Genomic DNA, 11,767 nt, shown 5'->3' on the forward strand with positions numbered 1-11,767 from the left:
CTGTGCACCAATATGGTGGCAGGTGATTGGAACATAATGAACCATCACTCGATCTCTCATACTTAAATGTTGAGATATGGTTGAGATCCTTCATCACTGATCTCATATGGTAATGAGACAACATTTATTTTATTTTTTCATTTCAAATGTGTTATTCTTCGTTTCGACATTGCAAAACATTTTCCTGTAAGTAAACCTTAAAATAGCTTGAAAGGATAATACTGTAGTGATGAGATGTTGTCATTCTTTTCAGTTTCTTATCTCTGAAGTCCTCTCCAACCACTATAAAGCTGGAGCAAGTCAAGCTGCACACTCCCCCCTATTGCCTTTGCCATGAATACCTCTGCCATCCTGCTGCTGCTGACTGGTAAAACTGTCATCCTCTAATATCACTTAATTTCTATCTTCTAAGATTGTTGACTTTCCTTTCATTGCCTTACATGATAATGTAAGTCGCTTTGGATTAAAGGCGTCTGCTAAATGTAAAACATGTAATGTAAATGAGTCTGGCTGAGATTTTCACCCCTGTCCTTTACCAGCCTTTGTGGCCCATGGTGCACTGCTTCCTAAGGCTTTGTGGCAGTTTGGGCAGATGATCAAATGCGTCCAGCCAGAGGTCAGCCCTCTACTCTATAACAACTATGGCTGCTGGTGTGGTTTTGGGGGGACTGGGACCCCACGGGATGAGGTGGATGGGTAAATTAATCCTATTCTTTCATTTGTTTTACTCAATATCAACTTCTATCAATCCATACATGGATTTCTTTTGAGTATTCATCAAAATCTCATCACCTTCTCCTCCCTCCCAGGTGTTGTAAGGTCCATGACTACTGCTATGAAGCCAGTAGAAAAGCTCCAGGTTGCACAGCCATTGCTGACCTCCCTTATATCAAGGTTTATGACTACTCCTGCACCGATCAGCAGGTCTCTTGTTCAGGTAATATTCTAAAACTAAAATGAAAGTATCCTCAAGTTAAAACAATAACATGAAATATAATCTATAGTGGAACAGAACCGTTTGTTACCTTGTTATAGATGTTTGAAAATATAATTATAAAAGATCTCTGTAGGGACAGTTATAACAGCAGTACAAACTATTAATGCTCTTGTGAGTGTGTCCAAGTTCTTCTGTAAAATGTTCAGATGCAAAGTAATTGTAGGTTTGGTACTGTATGGTTTCAGCTTTTTAGGTGTACAGCTCACTGCTAATAATGCTTGTTATCACCCACATCCTCAGCCAACAACGATAAGTGCCAGGCCGCTGTGTGCGAGTGTGACCGTGTTGCTGTCCATTGTTTCGCCAAGTCAGCTTACAACGCTGAGAACAAGGACCTGGACCCCAAGGTCCACTGTGTCAACTGAGCCAATACAAATCCCCTAGTAGATCAAACATCTTAAACCACAAATATGCATTCCCTGAACATTTATTTTAATGAATGTTATTTCACCATGTCACCATTGATGCCAATTGACGGAGAGGTCCTGCTCTGAAAGCCAACCCCGGTCCACAACCAACCCTGATTAAAACATAAATTATATGGCATTCTTTTGAGTGTTTGTTTTTGTTAATTTTGCATTTTATTTTAAAAAACACAAAGGAACTAAATTGAGATTTAAATACCTGAAAATATAGGAGGATGTATCAATAATCAGTGTGAAATACACTATTACCTGTCTGCACTGCAGCCCATACCGGTTTTATATCTGTGTATCTGTGTATCTGTGTACTCACACGTTTGTGTGTTATGGCGGCTTTCCATTCCTTTTTAGGACTGGTTAAGCAGCTGGGTTTGTCTCACTCTTACACCATGGTACTTTTCCATCAAAGTGATGATAAGTGTCACATTCAGGTCATTTCCAGTTCCATGAGCTAACATTTAGATATTTAAAAACAACATTTCACCTTTGTGTTCAACTGATATCATGGACAGAAATACTTTTTATTACACAGTAAAATCTTTCTTTTATGCTGAAAAAGGTAAAAAAAAATAAAGAATAATATCTTTCCACTTCTGCTGCTGTAACAAACAACTTTTCAGTTTTTTTACAACAGTTTTTCAGTCGACTGAAAATTGTCAACTTATTCATAATTAATCTGCGATGTTTAATCATTGATACAAAAAGCTACATTATACAAGAGAAAAACAGACAACATCTCTATCTCTGAGGTTTACATGGACATCTTCATTATATTGGCTTGTACAGAAGCGTGGTCACATACTTCTTTTTGTAGCGGTGTGTTGCACTTAGAACCATCACTCCATCCTGAAATAAATAAAAAATAGACATGGATCAGGCAGAATAGAAGAGAGAGAAGAGCAGGTCTGAATCATCCTCTCATGAGATGCAGAGTTGCTGTCAATTAATCCAATCTAAATTCAGAACTATTCCATGTCCAATAATTCAACTGACAGAAGCCAAACCTGACCCCCGCTAAGGTGCATGGCCTCGATGAAGCAGAAGTGATTTACCTTGATGGAGAGGGCATAAAGGTGGTTCAGCATCACATGGTTTGGTTCTGGAAGCAGGGCTGGGTCACACTGTCCAAGATATAGAAAAACAAAACTAAACATGAACACTATCTATAACTACATGCCCATCAGTGAAAATGAATACTGACACCCCTGTATGAATCTCCCTGCAGCTGCACATGCTTCACCACTTCTGGATCTTCACTCACAGATATGCCTGTGTCCTTGTTGAGCAGGACCTGCAGAAGGTGTGGAGGCAGGATGGGGGGGTTCTTGAGCTTGTCGTCTGTCTTGGTTATGTATGCTTCCTGCAGGTAGGGTCCTGGAGGAGAACTGGAGAGGTCTGTAAAAGACAAACACCAGAACAATGCAAGTCATATAGGCTACTCTGCAAAACATGCGTTGGAAATATTCCTACAGTCTTCAATAAATTGTAATTCTCAACCCTCACATCTGAGATATACATGAAAATTATAATATTAGTCCCCTGAATAAACACAGATTATAAACTCCTCTGCAGTTAAGGCACGGGAACTCATACATCATCATCAGTGATTCTCCTATATGAATCCTTTACCAATAAATGGAGTTATAACGGACAACAGATGCGGAGCAGTGTCTGTACCTGACATGTCTGCGCATTCCTGCGAATCTATCATGAGGGCATCAAAGACCTCAAAGTCAGTCCTCTTCACCTGAATGACATTATTAACGGTGCCCGTTTTGGTTGTCTGAACAGCCTGAGGAGGATGAAATTATATTGATGAACAGAACACAGAAGAAATGGTAATCATATCCATCATTCAGACAGAGCGAGGCTTTGTTCTCACCGCTGTCGGGTCGAGGGTCCACTGTCCATCTACACAGAACTTATACTGGTGTTCTCCCTCAGGCAAGTCCACAACTGCCGCAAAGTTGTTCTGACTAGGGAAGTACATAACACAATTCAATACAGCAGGAAATGTCAATTATTAATAATAAACCATTATTCACATGTTTCAAGTTAAAGAGGCCAAAATATCTGCTTACCTTTTATTAAGTGGAATCTTGGTGGCCCAATTATTGAACGAGCCAGAGACAAATATGTCTTTGCCAGCACCAGTCCAACGGAAAACAGTGGGCCTTGCCTGACTTGGACTTGTACTGTCACTCTCCAGGTCCCGCTGCCAGGCCAGAAACTCCTGGATCTCCTGAGGAGCCTTGACAGTCAGGAAGGGACTTACATTAATAACATCACACAGAATAATTAGCCATTTGGTACTGCCCATCAGAAATACATTAAACACACAAATACATCTGTTTTTGATAAGAGTACTGCCATTTCTGCAATTCAATCAAATCCTCACGGTAATGTTTATGCAGTAAGCCTACTGTTTTTTTTTTTTATTGTTTTTTTTTAAATTACAGTCCACACACACTGGGCCTAATCTGTAGTTATACAACATCAGTATTTTATCATAAGAGCCAAGGAAATGTCAGTCACTGTGTGAACATTGTAGCCTAATGCTGGTTTGATAGAAGCTGTAGGATTCTGTTCAATCTGTTCCCTGGTACTGTACCTTTGCATCTTCTCTTTGAAAAATGTCAGCATCCTCTGTGCTGTCCATCAGCATCTTAGGGTGTGCGCCGTCCTTGGCCCCTTGTCCATCTCGCTGATATGACCTCTCACCCCCACTGGCCCTATCACTGCTGCTGTTCCCCATTCTGCCTCAGCAGCAACTGGTCACAACCACTCTACTTATTAACACATGATACTAATACAAGCCTATCTCCAACGATGGAATGTCGTCGTAATGATCTTTTCGGAATTCAACCATGTGTGCCCATATCTGATCGGCATCACTTATCCTCACTTATATTCAAAAGGCAGCTTAGTATCCATACAAATTAACTTTACACCGGAAGCCACGGTGGAAAACTCCAAACATGGCATAGCAATTGCATTTCCGCAATTTAGCCTACGGTGTTTAGCCAATCACCCTCTGTCTTACCTGCACACTACTGTGCGCAAATGCGGAGTGCCATGTTTGGATTTCCCCAAATGCAATTTGTACTGATATTCAGCAGTCTTTTGAATATTTCGTCGGGCCATTTCGATCGGCAAGCCAGTAGGCTACGACAACACTACATCTCTTGAAATGATGTGTGGCGTTGGAGCTAAAACAAACCATGCATGACAAGAGGAAGCACATTACTACATCCCCAAAACATAACGTGTCTTTGCTAAACACACGTTGTAATATTAAATAAACAATTGCAAGACATCCCCCGCCAACGGGCGCGCGCGCGCGCACACGTACACGTGTACACACACACACACACACACACACACACACAATAGGCATTGTAGGTTTCCCTGGGCTATAAGATCTGCGGAATTGTCTGTCGAACTTGTGCACAGGCAACAAGACAGAATGGTTACACAATAACAGCGTTTCTATGATAAAACGTGTAAGTCGATTCGCGTTTCTTACCTTTTTTATATTCTTTAAAAAGTTTGTTTCCCTATTCTATCGTGTTATGGCCATTTCCAAGTGGAAAGCTCCGAGGTAAATGACATTGTAGCCTACTAGAAAAGCACACACCTCTTCCGCCTCCTGTTTCCTTCTAGAGGTCATCAAGTTAATAAGTCACGTCTGTCTGTGATATGTTTCCAACATATACCATTGTTCTGTATTTGAAAAACAAATTCGGATCTTGTCACCTCAACTGAATAAACTAACGAAATGTGGATGAAAGTAAACTGAAACACATTTCAGGATTTCCCACACCATTGTGGTTGCTTAGGTAGTCCACTTTGAATGTATACTATAGTATAGGTCTACTTTTTAGACAAGAAATTATAAATAAAAACATTGGAAGAAAGAGACAAGCTATTAGTAGATAAGACGAACAGGTTATGAATAGATAGTATAGCAATGTTACATTACAAAGTCTACACTTTGATCAAGCATTAATTTCTGTAAATGTGTAAAAAAATAACATGTTTAAAGTGTGTTAGATTTGAATACTGTAAACACATGATTCACGTAATAATGGTGAGCTGCAGCCAGTTAATATCTGTAAGACCAAACAGCCACCTATATGACCTTGGAGGGAGCTAACCAACTGTGTCCATGCACCACCATAGTTTGACCTATTCTCTGATGCATTCTCACGGCTATCCAGTTTCCAGAACTGGGCCCTGCTGTACTCTGGGAGTCACATTTCTATCCACAGGGGCGCCAAAAAAGTGTACACACTTAGATAAACACAGATAGAGGTGTAAAAAGCACCAAACACCATGCTAAACATTCAGACCTTTAGTAAACTACACCAACATAGTTTTATACAACTAAGGATGGTAGACATATGGTTCTGTATTGGTTTTGTATGGTGTGTGCATGCATTCAGTTTGTTGTAGATGGTTCACTGTCGAATTCCTTGACTGAAATTGTAATAAAGAATGAACTCATCGATGAATGTGAGAGCCTGGAAATGACCACAATGATTATCACAAGAACTGTCATGGTCTACTTCATCATTACCATCATCATCATCATCATCATCATCATTGAATTCACTTCTGCATTCTTCATCTGCATAATCATCAAGTAATGTTAAGTTTAACCATCGCTGTAGTTGTAGCTCTGTCCCAGGCCAAGGAAGAAAAGCTCCTCTATATTTAGCCATTATAATGCTTCTAAGATTACATATCAGAATACAGGATCCTCCGGACTCAGCAGATTGCAATTCGTGTCAAGAATGAGTGGGAATGGAGGACAGGGGGTATGAGGGGTGTGTGTGTGTGTGTGTGTGTGTGTGTGTGTGTGTGTGTGTGTGTGTGTGTGTGTGTGTGTGTGTGTGTGTGTGTGTGTGTGTGTGTGTGTGTGTGCGCGCGTGCGTGCGTGTGTGTGTGTGTGTGTGTGTGTGTGTGTGAGAGAGAGAGAGAGTGAGAGAAATACCCTTTAGTGTCTTTACTACTTGACTTCTAGAAAGGAAATTGTTATGTTACCACACATCAACAATTCATCAGTTCATGCCTTTTTTTCTGCAAGGCAAGAAGCAAAACACAAAAAGCAGCTTCAAGCTGACAATGTTGACAATGTGAAACATACACACGTAAAAAATAATGACAGGAATTATACACCTCCAACCATCTGAACATAAATCAATTTGCTACAGTATGCATCTCAGGCTAGTGTTCAAGACTTGTGTTTTCAGTATGTATAAACAATAAAAAAGAAACAACATTGTATAAAATCTCACTGTACAAAACTGCATAGTACTCTTAATGCATAGTACTTGAGCCTCAACTTCATAGATTTGCACAATCTTTATAAAGATTGTATGTCAGAAGAAAGGTCTCTAGGGAACTGTTCCATCACATGAGGTCAACAGCATACATAAAAGAATACTGAATGATTAGGCTTGATATCCATCCAGTCCCATTTTCTGTACAAAGTAAACTGATTAAGTTTAACCTGCAAAATATTCACAAGAAATGAAACTGAAATGAAGGCTTGTAAAAAAAAAAAAAAAAAGGATTCAAATCATAGACAGTTGCAACTGATGATGCTCTGGAGAATGTCTAGTGCAATCATGAAAGTGTCTTTCCCTCTGGTGCAGATGATCTCTCTGTGTGAATGTTGACATCTTTCATCCTCCGTCAACATATCTCCTCCAGGTATCAGACCACCCCCTAGGGAGTTGTATGGAAATAATTGTAATAGTAATTATTATTATTAATAATAATAATAACAATAATAAATAATAAATAAAAGGAAGTACATCTAAGTTTGCTATTATGATATCTCTGTTGTGCAAAATATATATATTTTGCGAATATGTCAATGTTGGGCTGACAAGAATTATATTCTTAAAAAAAACAAAACATTTCAGCTACATAATACCATTAATACATAATACCATTGATCATACCGTGGTAAGGTGCACAATGCAGAAGGTAATGATGATCAGGATGCCGATGATCATGGAGGCAATCGCCATGTGGAGGGCTTTACGACCCAGCTGCCGAGATCCCTCATAGTCCTCAACATCATAACTGCTCTGGGCCTGCAGGACAAAAGAGAGACGGGTTGAGCAAAGGGAGAGTGAGTGAGAAAAGTTCTAACCAAATCATTAGAATCAACCATCAATAAACTGTGTCTAATACCTCATAATCCAATCATTAACAATCTGTAACCGTGTGAAAATGAACATACTCTCTAAATAGCAAGTAGGAGAGTACCACCCTGCCTGTCAACTCTTATAGAAACCATCTATCATACAGCCAGTGAGTCATAGTGAGACATAGTGGCAATGCTGACCCCATTCCAGACCAGTTAAAGAGATCAGAATACTATGAAAGGAGAGAAAGCAAATGCAATATCAATCTGGTGCGTCAGATGAAAGGGCGAGCATGAGCTTGAATACTAAATCATGTGAATCACTTCTGGGTAGTCAGTTGAAGAGAAAATGCTCTTGTGCAGTCTTGTCTGTCTCACACCGTCTATAATGTTTATATTAGGAAAGTATATCAGAGTGCAATGGACTACTCGATGTCTTCCTCTCCTCATCTTGTTTCTCACAGACACCAAGCTGCGACAGCTGTCATTCTCAAACATTTGGTGTAATGGAGGGGAAAGAGGTAAACAGTAGTGTTGCTTTCCTCTCTGGAACTCCCAAACCTGTCAGTTACAGAGACATTCCAAATCTAGACGTGTTGCTTTCCACTCTTATCACTGCTCTAGCTGCTGTTTCCAATTTTGTTCAAAATCTTGTATTTAGTTATTCATTATCACCCAACAGGGTCCGACACAAAACATTAACTTTGAAGCTGTACTCCTGTTCTATCCATATGCCTCAGCTGTGTGAATGTCCTTCAGCTGCCTACACTCTCACTGTAAAGCCTGCAACACATCAGTGGGGTAACACTAACCTTAGGGAGCCTATATAATATCCTGTTAGATAACTTGAGCTTAGCTCTTGTCATAACAGAACAGTCAGCATATAGAGTATGTAGTACGTGTGTGACACTGACAGGGAGCTCAAAGAGGTGAAGAGGCTATTTTTGTAACTCATGAGACTGAAGTTCACAGACTGACTCATCAACCATCAGATGATCATACAGCACTGATTCACTTTCACAGAGTCAGATCCACAAGTACATCAACAGGCAGCATGCGTTTCATACTGTAAGGAGCAGGCATTTCCCAGAAACAATTTAACGTTTTCAACAGCTGCAGTCCACACTGTTTATCCATAACACTTAAACATCCCTCAGTCCAATAAATGCAAACACATTTAATATGACCTGTTCATTGAGCTTAGAATCTGCCCTGATTATTCACATGGCACCAAACTGCGAAGAGACATTTTGTCCTGGCTGAAGTGACACCCATGCAGTTGTACTGTTAATCAACAGTCTTAGATCAAAACACACTTTCAGTATATTCCTTTCCCATTGAGGTGGAAGCAAACCACATTCGGGTGACTCAACTCTGGATCAGACTCACCATGACAGAGAAGACCAGAGCCACAATGTTGATGGGCCATGCTGGGCAGAAGCAGGTGAAGATGGTAAGGAAGATATAGTTCCGCAGCGGGGGAATCTCCTGTGCCTCCCCGCCCCTCAGGTGGTCAGCACTTCCATCCAGCGGGTGCTTGGCCTTCAGGTCCGGCTGTGGTGTCCCTTGAGACATCGGACCAGATCAGCAGGTCACACCGGTCAGAGATGGACAGAGTAGAGTTGAGGGATGGAGGTAGGACGAGTCAGCCAATGGATGGGGAGAAAGAACCCTGGGAGAGCGTTTTAAGACTGACTGCAGCGTGGGCTGCTGTGAGGACTGAGCCGACGGGACTCTGGCCAGAGATGGGAGATGACCTAATTACTGTCAGGGGTGAACACTATCCTCCCTCTGAGAGAGGAGGGGTCAGAGATAGCAGGAGCGCCGGAGGAAGAGGGAGATAAAAGAAAGTGAGATGGACAGAGTGATAGGAGGGCTAAGATCAAGGGATGAGATGCACATGGATTGAAGGAAGAAAGAGGTCCTCTGTGGCTCAGTGGCTAGAGCATGTTGCCAATAACGATTAGGTTGTGGGTTTGATTCCTGCTGGGACCATATATAGTGAAAAATGTATGCACTGAGTACACACTCACTGCAATGTAAGTCACTTTGGATTAAAGCATCAGCTAAATGGCATATATAAAGAGGGGCAGATCAAAATTGTGTAAAAATGACAGATGAAAGAGAGGTGAGAGTGAGATAGTTGAGGGATGCACACCTGGTCAAGGAGAGAGAACATGTGCGGTGAACCTCAGGTAGCAGCCTCGGAGAGCCTGCAGTGACAGCGAAACATAACATATCATTTAAGTTTCCAATGTGTTAAACCAACACCAGACCCCAAACCTGCCATGCATCACCATGACTAGAGAGCCGAGGCTGAGGGATAAATGTCACATCTTGTATTCTTGGCCAACATTATTATTATTTAGCATCTCAAGAAAATTACAAACTTCAGGAAGGTGTTGTTGATAAAGAGCACCAGCTTGTGCTCATTCATTCAGACATTTCTCAACTTACTCATGACAATCTAAATATTGAGTGAGATCTTAATGTTGCTAAAATAATTGGTGGAAAAAAATGACAACTGAAAGCATGAGTGGAATGTTTTAAAATAATTTATTAGGAATTTTAAAAAGTTTTCCCAAAGGAAAAAAAGAGAAAATATAACAGAAACAAAAAAAAAACTGAAAATAGGGTTACAGTGTTGACAAGAAAGTTATCTTTTAGAGTGAACACAGAATCCAAAGGCTGTACCACCGTGGTAGTCAGCAGGCTTAGAAAATGTATCAAAATCTAAAACTTGGTGATAGATTGATAGTGCCTCTTGTTCTTAAACTAACCTTAGAATGAAAACACTTTTATTATGACCTTCCAGTGCAACATCGTAATATTTCTGAACAAAATTATTCTGGTCTTTAAAAAAATGTGCTTATGGGTAACATGGCTGGCTAGTCTGTGTAATGCAGTAGTTATGCAATGTCTCTGTCAGTGGAGAGGTGGGGTGGGGGAGAGGATCGATAAAGTCTCATAATGGATGATACACCACAGCATGGTCTCCTCTGCGATAGTGCTAATTTACCACTGAAAATGTCACATTTCAAGAATGAGTCCCTTCCCTTCCACACACACCGACAGAGACAAGGAAGTTTACATAACAAACCAAAATGGCAGTTAGAAATTCACATTTGCTACCAACATGTCTCTTCCCCAACAGTGTCTGACACACTTGATGCCAATATGTGTGACCACATATACATATACAACGCTCACAAATATGAACACACACAAACGCGCACGCACACACACTCACAAAATCTGCAGAACAATTCAGCCGTAATCATACCTTTGTGTAACAGTTTTACAGGCTGTTCCTGCGTGTTTGTCCTTCATTTCTCCTTTACAACCATCACATATTCAAAAGAGCAATTCTAAAACAACAATAACATAAAGTACCATGTAATGAGGAAAGAAACAGAATGTTTCTCTCATATTTGAGGAGTGTCCCCGACAGCCATCTCCCACATGAATGTAACATCTCAGACTCGCTCCCAATGTTGCTAACTGGGTTTCCTTGGTGAATTCACAGTATAGAAGAGAAAATCATTTCACTTTGAGAGGCCCGAGCCCAATCATCAACCTTAATAATTCTTCATTTTAAAACACACAAATATCTGTTATAAACCCTCACATACCCTATATTGTCACATCATGTCATGTGTCATATGATCTAAATTTGCCTGACAGAAACCATGTCTGACAATTCTTGTGATGATAAAGTATGATATGTAACAGTCAAGGTTTTCAACACCTAACAGGTTTAATGACAAAAACAAACAAACCAAATAAAAAATATTTGCAAAAAAACGATTGTACCATTTCACCCAGGCTCCCCTTGCCACCCTCCCCATGCCTCCCAGCCCCCAAATTTGAGCAGGGTCCCAAAACAGAGCTGTATTTACAATATTTTACAAAAAACAAACAGCACTCGGTTTAGTCTGACTGGATGTAGGTTCACTTTTGTTACTTTGCTCATTAGTACAACAAGTTATTGTTAAAATCCTACCAAGATATACATATTTTTTAAAAATAGTATTAATCAGAAATGTTGTTAAAATTCAGTATGAACTAAGAGACAAATATACACTTATTCGGTACAAATTATTGCTCCTGTCCTTCAAATATTTGATACCTGGAGATTTATCTCCCTCCCTGTCTCCCTCTCAATAAAACAAAACAAAATGTTCTGAC

The 11,767-nt window shown here is 40.3% G+C and overlaps 3 protein-coding genes across 3 annotated transcripts; 1 reads left to right on the forward strand and 2 right to left on the reverse strand.

Annotated features, from left to right (window-relative positions):
- Window positions 1-333: 333 nt before the first annotated feature.
- Window positions 334-1,791, forward strand: LOC308157828 (phospholipase A2-like; the record flags this gene model as incomplete). Its single annotated transcript, XM_080531429.1, has 4 exons — window positions 334-367; window positions 540-696; window positions 810-937; window positions 1,238-1,791. 4 exons carry the CDS (start codon window positions 334-336, stop codon window positions 1,360-1,362), a joined length of 444 nt encoding a protein of 147 aa, XP_080387555.1. The 3' UTR covers window positions 1,363-1,791.
- Window positions 1,792-1,949: 158 nt separating this feature from the next.
- On the reverse strand, window positions 1,950-5,054 carry prkab1b (protein kinase, AMP-activated, beta 1 non-catalytic subunit, b). Its single transcript, XM_080530778.1, has 8 exons — window positions 4,946-5,054; window positions 4,031-4,190; window positions 3,501-3,670; window positions 3,302-3,395; window positions 3,097-3,211; window positions 2,681-2,814; window positions 2,472-2,540; window positions 1,950-2,265 (listed from the first exon to the last, which is right to left on the reverse strand). Exons 2-8 carry the CDS (start codon window positions 4,172-4,174, stop codon window positions 2,188-2,190), a joined length of 804 nt encoding a protein of 267 aa, XP_080386904.1. The 5' UTR covers window positions 4,175-4,190; window positions 4,946-5,054; the 3' UTR covers window positions 1,950-2,187.
- An 825-nt stretch (window positions 5,055-5,879) lies between these two features.
- LOC308157829 (transmembrane protein 233-like) lies at window positions 5,880-9,154 on the reverse strand (the record flags this gene model as incomplete). The annotated part of the gene is made up of 3 exons (XM_080531430.1): window positions 5,880-5,942; window positions 7,392-7,526; window positions 8,969-9,154. 3 exons carry the CDS (start codon window positions 9,152-9,154, stop codon window positions 5,880-5,882), a joined length of 384 nt encoding a protein of 127 aa, XP_080387556.1.
- Window positions 9,155-11,767: the final 2,613 nt, after the last annotated feature.

This window comes from Nansenia antarctica, assembly GCF_963989245.1.
Source record: "Nansenia antarctica genome assembly, chromosome: 5".
NCBI classification, from domain to species: Eukaryota; Metazoa; Chordata; class Actinopteri; order Argentiniformes; family Microstomatidae; genus Nansenia; species Nansenia antarctica.